This window comes from Saimiri boliviensis, chromosome 17 (assembly GCF_048565385.1).
Source record: "Saimiri boliviensis isolate mSaiBol1 chromosome 17, mSaiBol1.pri, whole genome shotgun sequence".
Lineage (NCBI taxonomy): Eukaryota > Metazoa > Chordata > Mammalia > Primates > Cebidae > Saimiri > Saimiri boliviensis.
In genome coordinates this window covers 43,962,264-43,987,145 of record NC_133465.1, presented here as the reverse complement: position 1 = coordinate 43,987,145, position 24,882 = coordinate 43,962,264, and the positions used below count along the sequence as shown (strand labels likewise).

At 46.0% G+C, this 24,882-nt stretch overlaps 1 protein-coding gene across 1 annotated transcript in view; it reads right to left on the bottom strand.

The window, feature by feature from the left end:
- MRPL45 (mitochondrial ribosomal protein L45) overlaps positions 1-23,993 on the bottom strand; it is a 33,798-nt gene extending 9,805 nt beyond the window's left edge. Inside the window, exons 1-4 of the mRNA XM_039476735.2 lie at positions 23,886-23,993; positions 22,182-22,359; positions 20,898-21,015; positions 11,509-11,607 (exon numbers count right to left, since the gene is read on the bottom strand). Coding sequence (XP_039332669.2) covers positions 11,509-11,607; positions 20,898-21,015; positions 22,182-22,359; positions 23,886-23,951 — 461 coding nt within the window. The 5' untranslated portion in view covers positions 23,952-23,993. The remainder of the gene's footprint in view (positions 1-11,508; positions 11,608-20,897; positions 21,016-22,181; positions 22,360-23,885) is intronic.
- Between the last annotated feature and the right edge of the window lie 889 nt (positions 23,994-24,882).

Below are 24,882 nucleotides of genomic sequence, written 5' to 3'. Positions count from 1 at the left end.
AGGCCGAGGCGGGTGGATCACGAGGTTGAGAGATCGAGACCATCCTGGTCAACATGGTGAAACCCCGTCTCTACTAAAAAGACAAAAAATTAGCTGGGCATGGTGGCTCGTGCCTGTAATCCCAGCTACTCAGGAGGCTGAGGCAGGAGAATTGCCTGAACCCAGGAGGCGGAGGTTGCGGTGAGCCGAGATCGCGCCATTGCACTCCAGCCTGGGTAACAAGAGCGAAACTCTGTTTCAAAAAAAAAATAATAATAAATAAATAAATAAATAAAAATTTTAAAAAAATTTAAAAATTAAAAACTTTTTTGCATCAAAGGATACTTTCAAAAGTGAAAAAAAATAGCCACCCACAGTGGCTCACACCTGTAATCCCAGGACTTTGGGAGACCAAGGCAAGTGGATCACCTGAGGTCAGGAGCTCAAGACCAGCTTGGCCAACATAGTGAAACCTCATCTCTGCTAAAAATACAAAAATTAGCTGGGTGTGGTGGCAGGCACCTGTAATCCCAGCTACTTGGAAGGCTGAGGCAGGAGAATCGCTTGAACCCAGGAGGCGGCGGCTGCAGTAAACCAAAATCACACTATTACACTCCAGCCTGGGCAACAACAGCAAGTTTCCATCTTTAAAAAAAAAAAAAAAAGGCCGGGCGCGGTGGCTCAAGCCTGTAATCCCAGCACTTTGGGAGGCCGAGGCGGGTGGATCACAAGGTCAAGAGATCGAGACCATCTTGGTCAACATGGTGAAACCCCGTCTCTACTAAAAATACAAAAAAAATAGCTGGGCATGGTGGTGCGTGCCTGTAATCCCAGCTACTCAGGAGGCTGAGGCAGGAGAATTGCCTGAACCCAGGAGGCGGAGGTTGCGGTGAGCCGAGATCGCACCATTGCACTCCAGCCTGGGTAATAAGAGCGAAACTCCGTCTCAAAAAAAAAAAAAAAAAGGCTGGAGTGGTGGCTCATGCCTCATGCCTGTAATCCCAGCACTCTGGGAGGCCAAGGTGGGTGGATCGCCTGAGGTCAGGGGTTCAAGACCAGCCTGGCCAACATGGCAAAACCCTGTCTCTACTAAAAATACAAAAATTTAGCCACACATGGTAGCTTGCGTCTGTAATCCCAGCTACTTAGAAGGCTGAGGCAAAAGAATCACTTGATCCCACGAGGCGGAGGTTGCAGTGAGCCAAGATCACGCCACTGTATTCTATAGCCAGGGCAAAATGGCTTTTCCAGACTCCACCTCAAAAAAAAAAAAAAAAAAAAAGCTAGGCATGGTGGCTCCTAAGGTCAGAAGACCGAGACCATCCTGGCCAACACGGTGAAATGCTTTCTTTACTAAAAACACAAAAATTAGCTGGCTGTGGTGGCGCATGCCTGTAATCCCAACTACTCCGGAGGCTGAGGCAGGAGAAGAGCTTGAACCAGGGAGTCACAGTTTGCAGTGAGCCAAGATCTCGCCACTGCACTCCTGACAGAGCAAGAATCTGTCTCAAAAAAAAAAGTGAAAAGAAAAACCATAAAATGGGTGGAAATATTAGCAAAGCATATATCTGATAAGAGATTAATATCTAGAATACATAAAAAAACACCTATAACAACAAAATAACAAACAACCAAATTTAAAAATAGACATGGCCAGGCACGGCGGCTCACACCTGTAATCCCAGCACTTTGGGAGACCGAGGCGAGCAGATCACAAGGTCAAGAGATCAAGACCCTCCTGGCCAACATGGTGAAACCCTGTCTCTACTAAAAATACAAAAATTAGCTGGGTGCGGTAGCACGCACCTGTATTCCCAGCTACTCAGGAGGCTGAGGCAGGAGAATTGCTTGAACTTATGAGGCAGAGGTTGCAGTGAGCCAAGATTGTGCTACTGCACTCCAGCCTGGAGGCAGAGTGAGACTGCATCTAAAAGAAACAAACAAACAAATAAAACAAAATGAAAAAAACAGACCTTTCTGGGCTGGGTGTGGTGACTCACCCCTATAATCCCAGCACCTTGGGAGGCTGAGGCAGGTGGATCATCTGAGGTCAGGAGTTCAAGACCAGCCTGGCCAACATGGTCAGACCCCGTTTTCTACTAAAAATACAAAAATTAGCTGGGAATGGTGGTGTGCACCTGTAATTCAGCTACTTGGGAGGCTGAGGCAGGTGGATCATCTGAGGTCAGGAGTTCAAGACCAGCCTGGCCAACATGGTCAGACCCCGTTTTCTACTAAAAATACAAAAATTAGCTGGGAATGGTGGTGTGCACCTGTAATTCAGCTACTTGGGAGGCTGAGTCAGGAGAATCAGTTGAACCTGGGAGGCAGAGGTTATGATGAGGTGAGATTGCACCACTGCAGTCCAGCCAGAGCAACAGAGTGAGACTCGTCTAAAAAAAAAAAAAAAAATAGCCCTTTCTTCAAAGAAGATGTACAAACGGCCAATAAGCACATGAAAAAATGCTCAGTATCACTAGCTATTAGGGAAATACAAAGCAAAACCATAATGAGATACCATACTTCAAAAAAAATAACAAAACAAAAAGAGATACCATACTTCACACCCATGAGGATGCCTATTATAAAAAGAAAAAGGCTGGACTCGGTGGCTCATGCCTATAGTCATGGGCTTAGGCAGGAGGACTGCTTGAGCCCAGGAGTTTGAGACCAGGCTGGGCAATATAGTGAGACTTCATCATACACACACACACATGCACACACACACACACACACACATTATCATATGTATATATATATACATATATATACAATTTTTTTTTTTTTAAGAAAAGGAAAGTAATAGCCGGGCGCGGTGACTCAAGCCTGTAATCCCAGCACTTTGGGAGGCCGAGGCGGGTGGATCATGAGGTCAAGAGATTGAGACCATCCTGGTCAACATGGTGAAACCCCGTCTCTACTAAAAAATACAAAAATTAGCTGGGCATGGTGGCATGTGCCTGTAATCCCAGCTACTCAGGAGGCTGAGGCAGGAGAATTGCTTGAACCCAGGAGGCGGAGGTTGCGGTGAGCCGAGATCGCGCCATTGCACTCCAGCCTGGGTAACAAGAGCAAAACTCCGTCTCAAAAAAAAAAAAAAAAAGAAAAGGAAAGTAATAGGTATCAGTGAGGGTGTAGAGAAACTGGAATCCTGTGCATTGCTGGTAGGAATATAAAACAGTATAGCTGCTATGGAAAACCATATGGTGGTTCCTCAAAAAGTCTGGGTTTTTTTTTGAAACAGAGTCTCATTCTGTCACTGAGGCTGGAGCGCAGTGGTGCAATCATAGCTCACTACAGCCTCAAAAACCCCTGGGCTCAAGCAATCTTTCTGCTGTAGCGTCTTGAATAGCTGGGACTACAAGCATGCGCCACAAAGCCTCACTGATTTTTAAAATTTTTTTATAGAGATTGGGTCTCACTATGTTGCCCAGAAACAATCCTCCCACTTCGGCCTGCCAAAGTGCTGGATTACAGGTATGAGCCACCACTCGGCCCCTCAAAAAGTTAAACATAGAGTTACCATGTGATCCAACAACTTCAGTTCTGAGTATATACCCAAATGAATTGAAAGCACCAACTCAAATACTTGGACACCAACAATCAAAAGAGCATTATGTCACAAAAAAGGTGGAAACAACTTGAATGTCCATCACTAGATGAATGGATAAACAAAATGTGGTGTATATATATACAACGGAATATTATTCAGCCTCAATAAGGAAGGAAATTCTGACACATTTTACAATATATATGAATGTTGAAGACATCATGCTAAGTGAACTAAACAATCACAAAAGGTCAAAAACAAGATTCACTTATGTGAAGTACCTAGATGTCTTCCTCTGTCTGGATGCTATAATAAAAATACCATAAACCAAGTGACTTATAAACAACATTTACTTCTCATAGTTCTGGAGGCTGGGAAGTCCAAGATCAAGGCACTGGCAAATTTGGTATCTGGTAAGGGCCCATTCCTGATAGAGGTGACTTCTTGCTGTGTCCTCAAAGCGTGGAAGGGGAGCACAAGTTCCTTGGGGTTTCTTTTATAAGGGCACTATTCCCATTCACGAGGGCTCCAGTCTCATGACCTCATCAATTCCCAGAGGTCCCCCCACAGCCTATACCATCACCTTGGGGGTTAGGATTTCAACATACGAATTTTTGGGAGACACAAGCATTCAGACCATAGCATCAAAATGGGTAAATTCATAAAGAAAGTAGAATGGAGGTTACCAGGTAATAAGGGAAGAGGGCAACATTTCTATTTGGGATGAACACGATCTGGAAAAGGATAGTGGTAAGAATTGTACATTATCGTGAATGTACTTATTAATGCCACCGAATTACACATTTCAAAATGATTAAAATGGTAAATTTTATATTATGTGTATTTTACCACAAATATATAAAAGCTATTCTTAATCTTATAATTTTTAAGATAAATGATTGTCTTTGATTTTTCTAAAATATCTATTTGTTAAAAAAAAATGCAGGAATATAAAATGACAAGAAAACTGTACCAACACTTTGGGAGGCCAAGGTGAGAGACCGCTTGAGGCCAGAGTTTGAGACCAGCCTAGGCAACATGTCAAGTCCCTGTCTCTACAGAAAATTTAAAAATTAGCCAAGTAAGCCAGGTGCGGTGGCTCACGCCTGTAATCCCAGCACTTTGGGAGGCCGAGGCGGGTGGATCACGAGGTCAAGAGATCGAGACCATCCTGGTCCGTCTCTACTGAAAATACAAAAAATTAGCTAGGCACAGTGGGGCGTTCCTGTAATCCCAGCTACTCAGGAGGCTGAGGCAGGAGAATCGCCTGAACCCGGGAGGCGGAGGTTGCGGTGAGCCGAGATCGCACCATTGCACTCCAGCCTGGGTAACAAGAGCGAAATTCTGTCTCAAAAAAAAAAAAAAGAAAAAAAAAATTAGCCAAGTATAATGGCATGTACTAAGTGCCAGCTACTTGAGAGGCTGAAATGGGAGGATCACTTGAACCTGGGAGGCAAGGCTACAGTGAACCATGATTGCACCACTGTACTCTAGCCTGGGTGACAGAGCAAGATCCGGTCTCAAAAAACAAAAACAAGGCCAGGTGTGGTGGCTCACGCCTGTAATCCCAGCACTTTGAGAGGCTGAGGTGGGTAGATTACCTGAGGTCAGGAGTTTGACACCAACCTGACCAATAAGGTGAAATGCCTACTAAAAATACAAAAATTATCCGGGTGTCATGGCATGTGCCTGTAGTCCCAGCTACTCGAGGGGCTGAGACAGGAGAAATGCTTGAACTTGGGAGACAGAGTGAGCTGAAATCACACCACTACACTCCAGTCTGCACAACAGAGAGAGACTCCATCTCAAAAACAAAAACAGGCAAGGCATGGTGGCTCACGTCTGTAATCCCAGCACTTTGGGAGGCCGAGGTGGGTGGATGACAAGGTCAGGAAATCTAAGACCATCCTCGTTAACATGGTGAAACCCTGTCTCTACTAAAATAGAAAAAATTAGCCAAGCATGGTGTCACCTGCCTGTAGTCCCAGTTACTCAGGAGGCTGAGGCAGGAGAATCACTTGAACCCAGGAGACCAGTTTGCAGTGAGCCAAGATTGAAGCACTGCACTCCATTCTGGGCAACAGAGAGAGACTGTCTCAAACAAACAAACAAAACGCAAGAACCAAAACCCAGACAAAAAGAATTAGACAAGAGAAAGTGGACCCAATGAATATATAGATTTTAAAGTTATCAGACACAGATTTTAAAATAACTGTGATTAGTATGTTCAAGAAATTAGATGTCAGAATGGAGAATTTTACCAGAGAATTGGACATACTGAAAAAAAAAAAAAATGAAAATTCTAAAAGTGAAAAATGGAAAATAAATATAAAATTAAGAACTCAATAGGTAGGTCTGACAGCAGATTAGGTACAAATGAAAAGAGGACAGGAAGACAGATCAGAAAATATCCAGACTAAAGCTGGAGGGGAAAAAAAAGGTTGGAAAAATATAGAAAAGAGCTGAAGACACATTTGGCACACAGTGAAAGATCTAACATATGTGTATTCAGAACTATACAAGGAGACGAGAAAAGTGGAGCAGAAGCAGCATCTGAAGAGATGAGTTCTCACTGAGAATTTTCCAACACTGACAAAAAAAAGCACCCAAAGATTTAAGAAGCAATATGAACCCAGAGCAGGATAAAAAACATACACATGGCCCGGTGTGGTGGCACATGCCTATAATCCCAACATTTTGGGAGTCTTCTGAGGTGGAAGGATCGCTTGAAGCCAGGGATTCAAGACCAGACTGGGCAACATGGCCAGACCCTGTCTCTACAAAAAACTAAAACATAAATAAAAATTTAAGAAGGCAGACACCCATAGCTAAATCACAGTAAATTGCGGAATACTAAAGAGAGAGAACAAAATCTTTATTTTTTTTGATATGGAGTCTTGCTCTGTCACCCAGGCTGGAGTACAGTGGCATGATCTTGGCTCACTACAACCTCCGCCTCCCGGGTTCAAGCGATTCTCCTGCCTCACCCTCCTGAGTAGCTGTGATTACAGGCATGCGCCACCACGCACAGCTAATTTTTGTATTCTTAAGTAGAGATGAGGTTTCACCATGTTGGCCAGGTTGGTCTCGAACTATTGACCTCGTGATCTGCCTGCCTCAGCCTCCCAAATTGTTGGGATTACAGGTGTGAGCCACTGCTCCCAGCCCAAGAAAAAATCTTAAAAGCACACAAAGTAAAAGTAAATTGTTTTTTCGCCTCTGCTCCCCAGTAAAAATAAACTTTAACAACATTTTTTTTTTAACTGCTAATTTCTCAATAGAAACAACAGGAACACTGAGGCGGACAAATCGCCTGAGGTCAGAAGTTAAGACCAGCCTGGCCAACATGGGAAAACCCTGTCTCTCCTAAAAAATACAAAAATTAGCCAGATGTGGTGGCACATGCCTGTAATCCCAGCTACTCGGGAGGCTGAGGCAGGGGAATCACTTGAACCTGGGAGATGGAGGGTGCAGTGAGCCAAGATGGTACCACTGCACTCCAGTCTGGGCGACAGAGCAAGACTCCGTCTCAAAAAAAAGAAAAGAAAGAAACAACAATAACCTAACCTTTTTATGATCCCCAGACAAAAAAAAAAAAAAAGAAGAAATAATCAAGCCGAGATCATACCACCACACTCCAGTCAGGGTGACAGAGCAAGGCTTCATCTCAAATTAAAACGGAGCCGGACGCGGTGGCTCCAAGCCTGTAATCCCAGCACTTTGGGAGGCCGAGGCGGGTGGATCACGAGGTCGAGAGATCGAGACCATCCTGGTCAGCATGGTGAAACCCCGTCTCTACTAGAAATACAAAAAATTAGCTGGGCATGGTGGCGCGTGCCTGTAATCCCAGCTACTCAGGAGGCTGAGGCAGAAGAATTGCCTGAACCCAGGAGGCGGAGGTTGCAGTGAGCCAAGATCGCGCCATTGCACTCCAGCCTGGGTAACAAGAGTGAAACTCCGTCTCAAAAAAAAAAAAAAGAAGAAGAAGAAGAAATCATTGAGATGACCTCTTCGAATTCCGATGGAAAATAACTACTGAACAGGAATTCTCTACCCAAATAGAGCATCCTTCAGAAACAAAATGGGGCCAGGCACAGTGGCTCATGCCTGCAATTTCAGTACTTTGCAAGGCCAACGTAGGTGGACTGCTTGAGCTCAGGAGTTTGAGACCAGCCTGGAAGGTCTCCCTGTGTTGAGTGAAACTCCCTCTCAAAAAATAAAATAAAATAAATTTTTTTTTTTTTTTTGAGACAGAGTCTCACTCCGTCGCCAGGTGCCAGGCTGGAGTGCAGCAGCACAATCTCGGCTCACTGCAACCTCCGCCTCCTGGGTTCAGGCAATTCTTCTGCCTCAGCCTCCCAAGTAGCTGGGACTACAGGCACACGCCACCACGCCCAGCTAATTTTTGTATTTTTAGTAGAGACGGGGTTTCACCATGTTGGCCAGGATGGTCTCGATCTCTTGACCTCGTGATCCACCCGGCTCAGCCTCCCAAAGTGCTGGGATTACAGGCTTGGCCACCACGCCCGGCCAAAATAAATTTTTAAAAAACGTTTTGGCCAGGCCCGGTAGCTCACGCCTGTAATCCCACCACTTTGGGAGGCTGAGGTGAGTGGACTGCTTGAGGTCAGGAGTTCAAGACCAGCCTGGCTAACATGGTGAAACCCCATCTCTAGTAAAAATACAGAAATTAGCCAGGTGTGGTGGCATGTGCCTGTAATCCCAGTTACTTGGGAAGCTAAGGCAGGAGAATTGCTTGAACCCGGTAGGTAGAGGTTGCAGTGAGCTCAGATCACACCACTACACTTCAGCCTAGAATAGAGCAAGATTCCATCTCAAAAAAAAAAAAAAAAAAATGTTTTGAGAAATAAAACGAGGTGGGCCGGGCATGGTGGCTCACGCCTGTAATCCCAGTATCTTGGGAGGCCAAGGCGGGCAGATCACCTGAGGTCAGGAATTCAAGACCAGTCTGTCCAACAAGGTGAAACCCCATCTATACACAAATATAAAAAATAGCCGGGTGTGGTGGCAGGCACCTGTAATCCCAGCTACTCAGGAATCTGAGACAGGAGAATTGCTTGAATCTGGAAGGCGGAAATTGCAGTGAGCCAAGATTGCATCACTGCACTCTAGCCTGGGCAATGGAGGGAGACTCTGTCTAAAAAAAAAAAACAAGGCTGGGCATAGCAGCTCATATCTGTAATCCCAGCACTTTGGGAGGCTGACACAGGCAGATCACCTAAGGTCAGGAGTTTCAGACCAGCCTGGCCAACATGGTGAAACCCCATTTCTATTAAAAATACAGAAATTGGCCGGGCGCGGTGGCTCAAGCCTGTAATCCCAGCACTTTGGGAGGCCGAGGCGGGTGGATCACGAGGTCGAGAGATCGAGACCATCCTGGTCAACATGGTGAAACCCCGTCTCCACTAAAAGTGCAAAAAATTAGCTGGGCATGGTGGCACGTGCCTGTAATCCCAGCTACTCAGGAGGCTGAGGCAGGAGAATTGCCTGAACCCAGGAGGCGGAGGTTGCGGTGAGCCGAGATCGCGCCATTGCACTCCAGCCTGGGTAACAAGGGCGAAACTCTGTCTCAAAAAAAAAAAAAATAATACAGAAATTAGCCGGGCGCGGTGGCTCAAGCCTGTAATCCCAGCACTTTGGGAGGCTGAGGTGGGTGGATCACGAGGTCAAGAGATCAAGACCAACCTGGTCAACATGGTGAAACCCCGTCTCTACTAAAAATACAAAAAATTAGCTGGGCATGGTGGCACGTGCCTGTAATCCCAGCTACTCAGGAGGCTGAGGCAGGAGAATTGCCTGAACCCAGGAGGCGGAGGTTGTGGTGAGCCGAGATCGTGCCATTGCACTCCAGCCTGGGTAACAAGAGCGAAACTCCGTCTCAAAAAAGAAAAAAAAAAAAAAAAGAAAAAAAAAATACAGAAATTGTTGGTCTTCAAAGCAAGATGATAAGTAAAGAAAATAAATAAATAAATAAAAAATAAAGCCGGGCGTGGTGGCTCATGCCTGTAATCCAAGCACTTTGGAGGCCAAGGCGGGCGGATCTACTGAGGTCAGGAGTTCAAGACCAGCCTGACCAACATGGTGAAACCCTGTCTTAAAAAAATAAACAAGGCTGGGCGCGGTGGCTCAAGCCTGTAATCCCAGCACTTTGGGAGGCCGAGGCGGGTGGATCACAAGGTCGAGAGATCGAGACCATCCTGGTCAACATGGTGAAACCCCGTCTCTACTAAAAATACAAAAAATTAGCTGGGCATGGTGGTGCGTGCCTGTAATCCCAGCTACTCAGGAGGCTGAGGCAGGAGAATTGCTTGAACCCAGGAGGCGGAGGTTGCGGTGAGCCGAGATCGCGCCATTGCACTCCAGCCTGGGTAACAAGAGCGAAACTCCGTCTCAAAAAAAAAAATAAAAATAAAAATAAAAATAAAATAAACAAATAAAATAAAAAATAAAATACAAAAATTGGAGGCCAGGTACAGTGGCTCACACCTGGAATCCCAGCACTTTGGGAGGCCGAGGTGGGCAGATCATAAGGTCAGGAGATCAAGACCACTCTGGCCCAACAAGGTGAAACCTTGTCTCTACTAAAAATACGAAAAATAGCCGGGTGTGGTGGCAGGTGCCTGTAATCCCAGCTACTTGGGAGGCTAAAGCAGGAGAATCACTGGAACCCAGGAGGTGGAGGCTGCAGTAAGCCAAGATTGTACCACTGCATTCCAGCCTGGCAACACAGTGAAATTGTCTCAAAAAAAGAAAAAACAGGCCGGGAACAGTGGCTCACACCTGTAATCCCAGCACTTTGGGGGGCCAAGGCAGGTGGATTACAAGGTCAAGAGATCAAGACCATCCTGGCCAACATGGTGAAACCCCGTCTCTTTTCTTTTCTTTTTTTTTTTGAGACGGAGTTTCGCTCTTGTTACCCAGGCTGGAGTGCAATGGCGCGATCTCGGCTCACCGCAACCTCCGCCTCCTGGGTTCAGGCAATTCTCCTGCCTCAGCCTCCTGAGTAGCTGGGATTACAGGCACGCGCCACCATGCCCAGCTAATTTTTAGTATTTTTAGTAGAGACAGGGTTTCACCATGTTGACCAGGACGGTCTCGATCTCTTGACCTCGTGATCCACCCGCCTCGGCCTCCCAAAGTGCTGGGATTACAGGCTTGAGCCACCGCGCCCGGCTAACCCCATCTCTATTAAAAATATAAAAATTAGCTGGGCATGGTGGCCTGCGCCTATAGACCCAGCTGCTCAGGAGGCTGAGGCAGGAGAATCGCTGGAACCCAGGAGGTGGAGGTTGCAGTGAGCTGAGATCGTGCCACTGCACTCCAGCCTAGGCAACAAAAGCAAAACTCTTGTCTCATAAAAAAAAAGAAAAAAATTAGCTGGGTATGGTGGCCTGTGCCTGAAGGTTACTTCAGTTACTTAACTGAAGGCAAAAAACAAATCTGTGTAAAAAAAAACAAAAACAAAACAAAGACTGTGCCTAAAATAATAGCTACCTGCTGAGAACAGAATGGGCAGAAGATAGGGAGTTCACTTACTTGTTTAGACAAAGGTGAGCTTCAATAAAGATATCCTCAAAGAAAAAAAAAAGGAGGGAGAGCTGGAAATTTTCACAAAAATAATATATTTATAACTTAGGAAAGGGAAACGGAGATACATAAGACAAACACACAAAAAAGATCAGGATGAATTCAGGGATGAGATGGGGTGAAAAAGGCAGCCATTCTAGCACAAGGTCCCAACACTTGCAGGTGGTAGAAATTCCCAGAAGCAGAGATGGGAGTGAAAGACAGCTTCAGTCATTAACTACTTCCAACAGAGGAAGTTCTCTCACTCTCTCACTCTAGATCTCTTACTTGAAGGCAAAAAACAAATCTGCACACACAAAAAAAAAAACTGTGCCCAAAATAATAGCTACCTGCTGAGAACAGAATGGGTACAGGACAGGGAGTTCACTTACTTGTTTAGACAAAGGTGAGCTTCAATAAAGATATCCTTAGCTTTTTCAGGGAAGTCCTTTATTTTAAAACTGGCATCATGTTGTTTTATCCTCTTGATTCTGTAAAATTAAGCCTGAGTATTATTACTTCTTTTTTTTTTTTTTTTTTTTTAGTGAAATAAGTTTGTTTATTTACTTATCTATTTATTTTCTGAGACAGTCACTCTTGTTGCCCAGACTAGAATGCAATGGTATGATCTCAGTTCACTGCAACCTCCACCTCCTGAGTTGAAGCAGATCTCCTGCCTCAGCCTCCCAAGTAGCTGAGATTACAGGTGCCTGCTACCACACCCATCTAAGCTTTTGTATTTTTACTAGAGACAGGATTTCACCATGTTGTCCAGGTAGATCTTGAACTCCTGACCTCAGGTGATCCACCCACCTCAGCCTCCCAAAGTGCTGGGTTTGCAGGCTTGAGCCACCGCGCCTGGCATAAGTATCTTTTTAACTGGAGACTTTTTCAGAAATGTCTCATGAGGAAAACCTTTTTTTTTTTTGAGATGGAGTTTCGCTCTTGTTACCCAGGCTTTTTTTTTTTTTTTTTTGAGACGGAGTTTCGCTCTTGTTACCCAGGCTGGAGTGCAATGGTGCGATCTCGGCTCACCGCAACCTCCGCCTCCTGGGTTCAGGCAATTCTCCTGTCTCAGCCTCCTCAGTAGCTGGGATTACAGGCACACACCACCATGCCCAGCTAATTTTTTGTATTTTTGGTAGAGACGGGGTTTCATCATGTTGACCAGGATGGTCTCGATCTCTCGACCTGGTGATCCACCCGCCTCGGCCTCCCAAAGTGCTGGGATTACAGGCTTGAGCCACCGCGCCCGGCTATACAATTCCATAATTAACAGCCTACATTCATGTCCACCCACTTACTCAATAACTGATTTTTTATGTGTCAAGTCCTGGAAGTTCAACTTTCTCTCTCTTAAACCAAGCCCTCTAAAGAAAGACCAGGCTGGGCGCGGTGGCTCAAGCCTGTAATCCCAGCACTTTGGGAAGCCGAGGTGGGTGGATCACGAGGTCAAGAGATTGAGACCATCCTGGTCAACATAGTGAAACCCCGTCTCTACTGAAAATACAAAAGCCGGGCGCGGTGGCTCAAGCCTGTAATCCCAGCACTTTGGGAGGCCAAGGCGGGTAGATCACGAGGTCAAAAGATCGAGACCATCCTGGTCAACATGGTAAAACCCCGTCTCTACTAAAAATACAAAAAATTAGCTGGGCATGGTGGCACGTGCCTGTAATCCCAGCTACTCAGGAGGCTGAGGCAGGAGAATTGCCTGAACCCAGGAGGTGGAGGTTGCGGTGAGCCAAGATGGCGCCATTGCACTCCAGCCTGGGTAACAAAAGCGAAACTCCATCTCAAAAAAAAAAAAAAAAAAGAAAGACCAAGACTGAATTCCAAGTTCTTTAAGGAAAAAAAACAAAAAGACCAAGACTACTCATAGTGAAATTTTAGAATTCGAGAATGAAAGATGACATCTTACATGCACTAAAAAAAGAAAAAACAGGTTTCATACAAATGCTCAAGAGTCAGAATAGGCCAGGTACGGTGGCTCACACCTGTAATCCCAGAACTTTGAGAAGCTGAGGCAGGTGGATCACTTAAGGTCAGGAGTTTGAGAACAGCCTAACCAATATGGTGAAACTCCATCTCTACTAAAAACACAAAAATAAGCTCAGTGTGGTCATGCACATCTGTAATCCCAGCTACTCGGGAGGCTGAGGGAGGAGAACTGCTCAAACCTGGGAGGCGGACATTGCAGTGAGCCAAGATCACGGCACTGCACTCCAGCCTGGATGACTGAGCGAGACCCCATCTCAACAACAACAAAAATAACAAAAATTAGCTGGGCCTGGTGGCGCATGGCTGTAATCCCAGCTACTCGGGAGGCTGAGGCAGGAAAATCACTTGAATTTGGAGGGAGAGGTTGCAGTGAGCCAAGATTACGCCACTGCACTCCAGCCTGGGCAACAGAGAGAGACTCCATTTCAAAAAACAGAGTCAGAATAACACTGGGCTTCTTAACAGCAACATTAGAAGTTACAAAGACAACAGAGCAGTGCTTTTATTATTCATTCACTCATTCATTCATTCACTGAGACAGGGTCTCACTATGTCGCCCAGGATAGAACACAGTGGAACCATCAGGGCTCATTGCAGCCTTGACCTCTGGGGCTCAAGCAATCCTTCCACTTCAGCCTCTCAAGTAACTGGGACTATAGGTGTGCACTACCATATTTGGCTAATTTTCACTTTTTTTTTTTTTTTTTTTTTTTTGAGACAGAGTTTTGCTCATTGCCCAGGCTGGAGTGCAGTGGTATGATCTCAGCTCATTGCAACCTCCAACTCCCAAGTTCAAGTGATTCTCCTGCTTCAGCTTCCTGAAGTAGCTGGGATTACAGGCGTCTGCCACCATGGCTGGCTTATTTTTTATGTATTTTTAGTAGAGACAGAGTTTCACCATGTTGGCCAGGCTGGTCTTGAACTCCTGACCTCAGGTGATCCACCCAACATGGCCTCACAAAGTGCTAGGAATACAGGCGTGAGCCACTGTGCCTGGCCAATTTTCACATTTTTTTAAAGTTTTTGTAGAGACAGGGTCTCACTATGTTGCCCAGCTGGTATTCAACTCCTGCTCAAGTGATCCTCCTGCCTCAGCCTCCAAGTGTTCAGATTTCAGGCATGATTCACCACGTCCAGACTTTGAGCAATACTACTTCTTCTTTTTTTTTTTTTTTTTTTTTTTTTGAGACGGAGTTTCGATCTTGTTACCCAGGCTGGAGTGCAATGGCGCGACCTCGGCTCACCGCAACCTCCGCCTCCTGGGCTCAGGCAATTCTCCTGCCTCAGCCTCCTGAGTAGCTGGGATTACAGGCACGCACCACCATGCCCAGCTAACTTTTTGTATTTTTAGTAGAGACGGGGTTTCACCTTGTTGACCAGGATGGTCTCGATCTCTCGACCTCGTGATCCACCCGCCTCGGCCTCCCAAAGTGCTGGGATTACAGGCTTGAGCCACCGCGCCCGGCTCTTCTTTTTTTTTTTTTTTAAGGTAGAGCCACCTTGAAATCTGGTTTCAGGCAACTAGCCGAGCAATACTTTTAATTGAGAAAAAAATTCTTTTTTTTTTTTTTTTTGAAACGGAGTTTTGCTCGTTACCCAGGCTGGAGTGCAATGGCGCGATCTTGGCTCACCGCAACCTCCGCCTCCTGGGTTCAGGCAATTCTCTTGCCTCAGCCTCCTGAGTAGCTTGGATTACAGGCATATGCCACCATGCCCAGCTACTTTTTTTGTATTTTTAGTAGAGACGGGGTTTCACCATGTTGACCAGGATGGTCTCGATCTCTTGACCTCGTGATCCACCCGCCTCGGCCTCCCAAAGTGCTGGGATTACAGGCTTGAGCCACCGCGCCCGGCCTGAGAAAAAAATTATTTCTATCTCAGAATTGGATACCTGGGAAAATTATAAATGAAGTGGGAGAACAAAAGACAGACTTATTTTTAGACTTGCAAGATCTCATTTATCCATCATGCAGCCTTTCTCAGGTAGCTGCTAGAGAATGTGCTCCACCCAAGTAATGAAATAAATCATGAAAACATAAAGACATAGGATCCAAGCAACAGGGAATATATCATAAGAGGGAGGCAAGGCCAGGCTTGGTGGCTCATGCTTGTAATTCCAGCACTTTGGGAGGCTAAGGCAGGTGGATCGCCTGAGGTCAAGAGTTCAATATCAGTGTTGCCAACATAGCGAAACCCTATCTCCATTAAAAATACAAAAAAAGCCAGGCGCGGTGGCTCAGGCCTGTAATCCCAGGACTTTGAGAGGACGAAGCGGGTGGATCACGAGGTCAAGAGATCGAGACCATCCTGGTCAACATGGTGAAACCCCGTCTTTACTAAAAATACAAAAAAATTAGCTGGGCATGGTGGCACGTGCCTGTAATCCCAGCTACTCAGGAGGCTGAGGCAGGAGAATTGCCTGAACCCAGGAGGCGGAGGTTGCGGTGAGCTGAGATCTCGCCATTGCACTCCAGCCTGGGTAACAAGAGTGGAAATCCGTCTCAAAAACAAAAAACAAACAAACAAACAAACAAACAAAAAAAAAACGGGGCCGGGCTCAGTGGCTCACACCTGTAATCCCAGCATTTTGGGAGGCCGAGATGGGCAGATCACAAAGTCAAGAGATCGAGACTATCCTGGCCAACATAGTGAAACCCCATCTCTACTAAAAATACAAAAAAAATAGCTGGGCATGTTGGCTCATGCCTGTAGTCCCAGCTACTCTGGAGGCTGAGACAGGAGAATTGCCTGAACGTGGGAGGCTGAGGTTGCAGTGAGCTGAGACCACACCACTGCACTCCAGCCTGGTGCCTGGCAACACAGCAAGACTCTGTCTCAAAACTAAATAAATAAATAAATAAATAGTGGGGCGTGGTGGCAGTCACCTGTAATCCCAGCTACTCAGGAGGCTGAAGCAGGAGAATTGCTTGAACCTGGGAGGCGGAGGTTGCAGTTAGCTGAGATCACGCCATTGCACTCCAGCCTAGGCAACAAGAACAAAACTTTGTCTCAAAAAAGGAAAAAAAAAAAAAGGAAAGGCAAGAGGAATATTACATCCTAAGATGTACAGTTGGCCCAAAGAGCAACTAACTAGTCCAGACCAGAACAGGCAAGAAGACTCCAGGAGGGATTTCTTGAAAAAGATGAAATTAATAAAATATTTAATGTTGCTGGGCATTATGGCTCACACCTATAATCCCAGCACTTTGGGAGGCCAAGGTAGGTGGAATATGAGGTCAGGAGTTCAAGATCAGCCTGACCAATATGGTGAAACCCCATCTCTACTGAAAATATAAAAAATTAGCCAGGCATGGTGGTACATGCCTGTAGTCCCAGCTACTTTGGAGGCTGAGGCAGGAGAATCGCTTGAACCCAGGAGGCAGAGGTTTCAGTGAGCTGAGATCAAGCCACTGCACTCCAGCCTGGGCAATGCAGCAAGATTCCATCTCAAGAAATAAACAAAAAACAATGTTTTGAATGCACAGAGAGGAAATTACATAAACAATAGTTCCATAAGCAAACCAGCAAAATAACACACTTCAGGAAACATTATGCAGGAAAGAAAAAGTATTCATAATGTACTACTATGTAACTCAGCTGTCAACAGCATTTTCCAAGTTACAATAATGTAAGGCAGGGCACGGTGGCTCAAGCCTGTAATCCCAGCACTTTGGGAGGCCGAGGCAGGTGGATCACGAGGTCAGGAGATCAAGACCATCCTGGTCAACATGGTGAAACCCCGTCTCTACTAAAAATATAAAAAAATTAGCTGGGCATGGTGGTGTGTGCCTGTAATCCCAGCTACTCAGGAGGCTGAGGCAGGAGAATTGCCTGAACCCAGGAGGCGGAGGTTGTGGTGAGCCAAGATCGCGCCATTGCACTCCAGCCTGGGTAACAAGAGTGAAACTCCGTCTCAAAAAAAAAAAAAAAAAAAAAAATGTAAATAGATAATTTGATTTAAGCAAAATGTTAATTTAAGTATATTAAAAGAATTTATCCCGGAAATGTGAGGTTGGTTTAACATTTGAAAATCAATTAATAATAAGGCCTGGCACGGTGCCTCACACCTGTAATGCCAGCATTTTGGGAGGCCAAGGAGGATGGATCACCTGAGGTCAGGAGTTCAAGACCAGCCTGGCTACCATGGTGAAACCCTAACTAAAAATACAAAAATGGTGGTGTGCTCCTGTAGTCTCAGCTACTCAGGAGGCAGAGACAGAAGAATCACTTGAACCTGGGAGGTGGAGGTTGCAGTGAGCCGAGATGGAGCCACTGCACTCCAGTCTGGGCTACAGAGCAAGATTCCATCTCAAAAAAAAAAAAAAAAAAGAAAAAGAAAATCAATATATGTCATCATATCAACAAAATAAAGAACAAATATCACATGATCATTTCAATAGACACAGAAAAAGGATTTGACAAAATCTGACACCCCTTTATACTCTTTTAACCTCAAAGGCTTGCTTGTACTGTTCTGCTTCCTAGAATGCTATTCCTCACTACATATCTCCACCTGTCTAACTCCAAACAAAACAATCTCCCCCTTCGTTTTTTTTTTTTTTTTGAGATGGAGTATTGCTCTGTCGCCCAGGCTGGAGTACAGTGGTATGATCTCTGTTCATTGCAATCTTGGCCTCCCAGGTTCAAGCGATTCTCCTGCCTCAGCCTCTCGAGTAGCTAGGATTGCAGGCATGCGCCACCACACTTGACTAATGTTTTATTTTTAGTAAAGACGGTTTCACTACATTGGCCAGGCTGGTCTCGAACTCCTGACCTCAGATGATCTGCCCACCTTGCCCTCCCAAAGTGCTGGGATTACAGGTATGAGTTACTGTGCCCAGCCACAATCCCAACTTTAAATGTCATTTCCTCAGGGGAGTCTTCCCTGATCTCCCAGGCCAAGTTATCTTTCCTTATTATATGCTCCCATGGAAATCCTACTTCACTACACCCATAATTACTTAATTGTGTGCAATCAGTATTTAATGACTGTTTTCCTCCCCTAGAAGAGAACAGCATGGTAAAACTGTACACGCTTTGTTTATCATCACCATGGACCCTACTCACAGTCCAGGAGAGAAATGCATGAAAGAAAACATTGCCGTACAGAGTATTAGAAATAATAAATACAAGTGTGCAATTACAATTATAGCAAAGGCAGCATGAAAAATAGTCAGGGGGGGCTTAAAAACAAACATGATGGCTGGGCACAGTGGATCACGCCTGTAATCCCAGCACTTTGGGAGGCCAAGGCGGGTGGACCACTTGAGGTTGGAAGTTCCAGACCAGCCTGACCAATATGATGAAAATCCATCTCTACTAAAAATACAAAATTAGCGAGGTGTGGTGGCACGTGCCTGTAATCCCAGCTACTTGGGAGGCTGAGGCAGGAGAATCACTTGAACCTGGGAGGCGGAGGTTGTGGTGAGCCAGGATCGCACCATTGCACTCCAGCCTGGCAACAAGAGTGAAACTCTGTCTCAAAAAAAAAAAAAAAAACATAATGTTTGGGTTGGATCTTGAGGAATGAGCTACCAGGAAAAGAAGCGGGGGGAAGAGATATTTCAGGCAAAGGAAAGGATGTGCAAAGACAAAGAGGCATGGATGGGATAGTACTGCAAGGAACTGGCAATTAGTTTGGAAATACTAAAATTTAGGATGAGAAAAATGGAATAAGAACACAGGACGGCCGGGCGCGGTGGCTCAAGCCTGTAATCCCAGCACTTTGGGAGGCCAAGGCGGGTGGATCACGAGGTCAAGAGATCGAGACCATCCTGGTCAACATGGTGAAACCTCGTCTCTACTAAAAATACAAAAAATTAGCTGGGCATGGTGGCGCGTGCCTGTAATCCCAGCTACTCAGGAGGCTGAGGCAGGAGAATTGCCTGAACCCAGGAGGCAGAGGTTGCGGTGAGCCGAGATCGTGCCATTGCACTCCAGCCTGGGTAACAAGAGCAAAACTCCGTCTCAAAAAAAAAAAGAGAACACAGGATGTTGGTGAAGAAAAAGGCAAGGACCAGATTACAAAAGCCTTGCATACCATTGAAGATATCTGGATTTTATTCTTTGGGCACCGGAAGCCATAAAAGAGTTCTAAGCAGAGAAGGTGATGTGATAGTATATGAAGAGAAATAAGTCATGGTCATGTGAAGAATTAACACTGACTCAATATACTTATGCACATAAACCTATACATAATACTAAAGAAACCTATGATTTAGATATATTCAGAGCAGCTACTCTGGGCACACTGGCCTATGGGGTAGCCCTGCTCTGCAAGGAACACTACAAACTTTTAAAAAAGATAGACCCAGCTGGATGCAGCAGTTCACACCTATAATCCCAGCACTTTGGGAGGCCAAGGTGGGTGGATCACGAGGTCAGGACTTCAAGACCAGCCTGACCAACATGTAGAAACCCCGTCTCTACTAAGAAAATACAAAATTAGCCAGGCATGGTGGTACATGCCCGTAATCCCAGGTACTTGGGAGGCTGAGGCAGGAGAATTGTTTGAACCCAGGAGGCGGAGGTTGTGATAAGTCAAGATCGTACCATTGTACTCCACCCTGGCGAGAGTGAGACTCTACCTCAAAAAAAAAAAAGATACAATCAGAGCTAGACAGGCTGGGTGTGGCAGCTCACACCTATAATCACAGCACTTTGGGAGGCTGAGGTGGGAAGACTGCTTGAACCCAGGAGTTCGAGATCAGCCTGCGCAACATGGTGAGACCCCATCTCTAAAAAAAAAAATTATTTTAAAAATTACCCGGGTTGAGCTGGATGCAGTAGCTCACGCCTGTAATCCTAGCACTTTAGGAGGTCAAAGCAGTCCGATCACCTGAGGTCAGGAGTTCAAGACCAGGCTGCCCAACATGGAGAAACCCCATCTCTACTAAAAATATAAAATTAGCCAGCATGGCTGGGCGCGGTGGCTCAAGCCTGTAATCCCAGCACTTTGGGAGGCCGAGGCTGGTGGATCATGAGGTCGAGAGATCGAGACCATCCTGGTCAACATGGTGAAACCCCGTCTCTACTAAAAATACAAAAAACTAGCTGGGCGTGGTGGCGTGTGCCTGTAATCCCAGCTACTCAGGAGGCTGAGGCAGGAGAATTGCCTGAACCCAGGAGGCGGAGGTTGCGGTGAGCCGAGATCGCGCTATTGCACTCAAGCCTGGGTAACAACAGCGAAACTCCGTCTCAAAAAAAAAAAAAAAAAAATTAGCCAGCATGGTGGTGCATGCCTGTAATCCCAGCTACTCAGGAGGCGGAGGCAGGAGAATAGCTTGAACCTGGGAGGCGGAGGTTGCAGTGAGCCAAGATCGTGCTATTGCACCTGGGCAACAGAAACTCTGTCTCAGAAAAAAAAAAAAAAGGTTAAGGTTTCAGCTCCTTAGCTAAGACCCAGTTAGCTCCCTAGAACAGGTCTTTCCTCTTGACTCTTTTTGGCCTTTATTCCTCTCTGAAGTTTAAATTCTAAGGTACTTCTTACATAAATATAGTCTCTTATTATTTTAAATATACAATTAAAAAAGGATCCTACACATTCCAAAGTCAACTCCCTAACTGATGTGACAAAAATTATCAATAAAGGCAGGGATGCTAAGAATCAGAAGACCCACATTATTCTGCATTAAATAAAGACTCTACTACAAAGGAAAAAATACCATCAGGTTATTAAGAGAGTGATACCCAATCCAATTAATCCAGAAAGTTCTCTTTGGGATAAAGTAGCAACAAGGAATTGTTATTCTAATACCAACTCCCGATTGTCTCAGACACCTACGCCATTTGTGATGACATAGTCTTCTTCATTCGTTCAGTTTTCTGTTTCAGTCCTTCCCTTGAAAGAAATGATATGCGAGCATCACCCTCAGGAGGAACATAGGAATCAAAGATACCAGCTGTAATGAGGGAAGAAAAAAATTAAGAAAGAGTTGAAAGATTGAGAAAAAGTCATATAAAATTGAAGTAACATAAAATTGGGAAGGATTGTGGATATAAAGCAGACTAATGAAACAGATTTCCTTGTCGAGAGAACTATGTTACCCTAGACAAAAACAGAACAATTTAAGTATTCTCTCAGCGCCTCTGTTTCTACTGCCACAAAATGGGGAAATTCACTCTTGCCTTCCAGGGACAGTGTGAAAGTAAGTTCAAAGAACAACTTCATAAGGCCAGGCGCAGTGGCTCACGCCTGTAATCCCACCACTTTGGGAGGCCGAGGCGGGTGGATCACAAGGTCAAGAGATCGAGACCATCCTGGTCAACATGGTGAAACCTCGTCTCTACTAAAAACACAAAAATTAGCTGGGCATGGTGGCGCATGCCTGTAGTCCCAGCTACTCAAGAGGCTGAGGCAGGAGAATTGCTTGAACCCAGGTGAGGGAGGTTGCGGTGAGCCGAGATCGTGCCATTGCACTCCAGCCTGGGTAACGAGAGCGAAATTCTGTCTCAAAAAAAAAGAACAATTTCATGATATATAGTGTATATAAGGTTAATTATTATTGAGGTCACACTAACTTCATGCTTAATTAAATATCATCAATTGGCCGGGTGCAGTGGCTCAAGCCTGTAATCCCAGCACTTTGGGAGGCCGAGGCGGGTGGATCACGAGGTCAAGAGATCGAGACCAACCTGGTCAACATGGTGAAACCCCGTCTCTACTAAAAATACAAAAAAATTGAGGCCGGGCGCGATGGCTCAAGCCTGTAATCCCAGCACTCTGGGAGGCCGAGGTGGGTGGATCACGAGGTCAAGAGATCGAGACCATCCTGGTCAACATGGTGAAACCCTGTCTCTACTAAAAATACAAAAAATTAGCTGGGCATGGTGGCGCGTGCCTGTAATCCCAGCTACTCAGGAGGCTGAGGCAGGAGAATTGCCTGAACCCAAGAGGCGGAGGTTGCACTGAGCTGGGATTACGCCATTGCACTCCAGCCTGGGTAACAAAAGCGAAACTACGTCTCAAAAAAAAAAATAATAATAATCAATCACAGTACAAGTCATCCCAAGTTCCAGAAGCTCTCTGACAGAAGGATCCTGGGTCAGGGTCCCAGAAATATCTCACCTGAACAGGCCAAATGTATAGGACGCTCCAAACGTTCTGGAGGAATAACCACTCCTGCTTTCCGGGCATGTTCCAAAAACTCCTTTTCTGTTTTGAATTTAGGTGGGTAAGTAGGAGGTGTGAAACGTTTTTTAGTTCTTACTGGAACTATAGCTGCGGACTGAGTCACCAGAACTGGCTGGAAGGTGAGAGAAAGGTTAGGAACTTAGAATAAAGATCTACTTTCTTGAACAATCTTTAAGCAAAGCAATATAGAAAGGGCATATGCAAAGAATGCTTCAGGAACAATCATAAAACAATAACCACAGGGAAAAATGCATTAGGACCTTAATACTTATGGGTGTTTCTAATAGAAGACAGCAAACTTTATTAACATCACATTTACTAAGGGCTTTCTTTTAGAACTTTCTACAGTACAGGACTATGCTAACTCCTACAGATACTGAGTTGATTAAAGCAAGTTTCAAAGAACTGATGGGGAAACATCAACCCAATACTGAAATGAGCAGAACACTGTTCTTCATTGTTTCATTTTTATTTCTTTTTTTTTTTTGAGACGGAGTTTCGCTCTTGTTACCCAGGCTGGAGTGGCTGGAGTGCAATGGCGCGATCTCGGCTCACCGCAACCTCGGCTCACCGCAACCTCCGCCTCCCGGGTTCAGGCAATTCTCCTGCCTCAGCCTCCTGAGTAGCTGGGATTACAGGCACGTGCCACCATGCCCAGCTAATTTTTTGTATTTTTAGTAGAGAGGGGGTTTCACCATATTGACCAGGATGGTCTTGATCTCTTGACCTCGTGATCCACCCACCTCGGCCTCCCAAAGTGCTGGGATTACAGGCTTGAGCCACCGCGCCCGGCCCATTATTTTTATTTTTTGAGACAGATCACCAGCCCAGAGTGTGGTGGCACCATCACGGCTCACTACAGACTTTACCTCCTGGGCTCTATCTTTCCACAGCGGCCTCCCAAGTAGCTGGGACAACTGAAATGTGCCGTCACACCCGGATAATTTTTAAACTGTTTGTAAAGACAGGGTCTTACTATGTTGCCCAGGCTCATTTTGAACTGCTGGGCTCAAGCCATCCTTCCGCCTCAGACTTCCAAAGTGCTAAAATTACAACTGGGAACCACTGTGCCCGGCCCCGAATATTATTCTTAAAGCATAAGTAAAGTCCTCTTGTGGGCATCTGCTCCATATTTATTCCTCATTATTTTGCTCATTCTATTATGAGTCTTGCTGTAAACTTTATTTTGCCGTTTTATCACCCAACTGACCAATAAACTCTTGAATGACCAGGAGGCCTTTTCTCTCTGATCATTCGGTTTGCTCAGACAGAGGCAGTAACAATATGGAACTTCGCGAATTTTCAGCTACTGTTCAATGTAGATCATTTACAAGATTAGGGAGTCCACCTTCCAAGCCATTACTTGTCTCCCTTTCATCATCTCCTCGACGGACAGACCCAAACCAAACGGGAAAAACATAATCACCGTTAATTCACCCGTTCTCACGGTCCTCTCTAAGCTCTCCCCATTCAGCCACTGAGTTCCGTAGCTGGGTCCTGTCCACCTCAGTCTCTTCCCCGGCCTAGGTCTCACTTGTGTTGTCCCAGCTCACCAAAGAAAATTCACAGATAATATTTCCCTCGACTTTGTCCTCCTCCTCTAGCCCCTAGGGTCCTATCGGCCCCGTTCCTACCCACCTGCCGAGACCACCAACCCAAAACCCTCGATACACGCGACAACCCTTGAGCTATGGCGGCAGCCATCTTGTTCCCGCAAAGGTTACCGGGAAGGGAGCTGAGCTTGAAGAGCGTCGGGTAGAAGAGAAGCCGCATAGGGTGGAGCTAGCGCAGGGGTGGAATTTTCCAGGGAGCGCGCCCACCGCCGAAATGTGAGCAGCGAGGACGCGCACGTGCTCGCGGGAGTGGAGGAGGGTGGAGTACGGCCGCGCGTGCGCGAGGAAACGGCGCAGGGCGCAGGGTGGAACGCACCGCTGTCACGCGCCAGCAGAAGAGCGCCTGAACGCGAGCTGCGCCTGCGCGCGAGGCGTTCTGGCGGCCGAGAAATGGGCATTGCTGTATGCTTGGCACATTGCTGTTTATTCCATTTGTTAAAAAATGAGAAGGAGGCAAGGCGCGGTGGCTCACGCCTGTAATCTCAGCACTTTGGGAGGCCTAGGCGGGTAGATCACCTGAGGTCCGGAGTTCGAGACCAGCCTGGCCAACATGGCGAAACCCATCTCTACTAAAAGTAGAAAAATTAAAGAAAAATTTCCGGGCGCGGTGGCTCACGCCTGTAATCCTAGCATTTTGGGAGGCCGAGGCGGATGGATCACCTGCTGTGAGGAGTTCAAGACCAGCCTGGCCATCATGGGGAAACCCCATCTTTAAAAAAAAAGAAAGGCCAGGCGCGGTGGCTCAAGCCTGTAACCCCAGCACTTTGGGAGGCCGAGGAGGGTGGATCATGAGGTCGAGAGATCGAGACCATCCTGGTCAACATGGTGAAACCCTGTCTCTACTAAAAATACAAAAAATTAGCTGGGCATGGTGGCGCGTGCCTGTAATCCGAGCTACTCAGGAAGCTGAGGCAGGAGAATTGCCTGAACCCAGGAGGCGGAGGTTGCGGTGAGCCGAGATCGCGCCATTGCACTCCAGCCTGGGTAACAAGAGCGAAACTCCGTCTCAAAAAAAAAAAAAA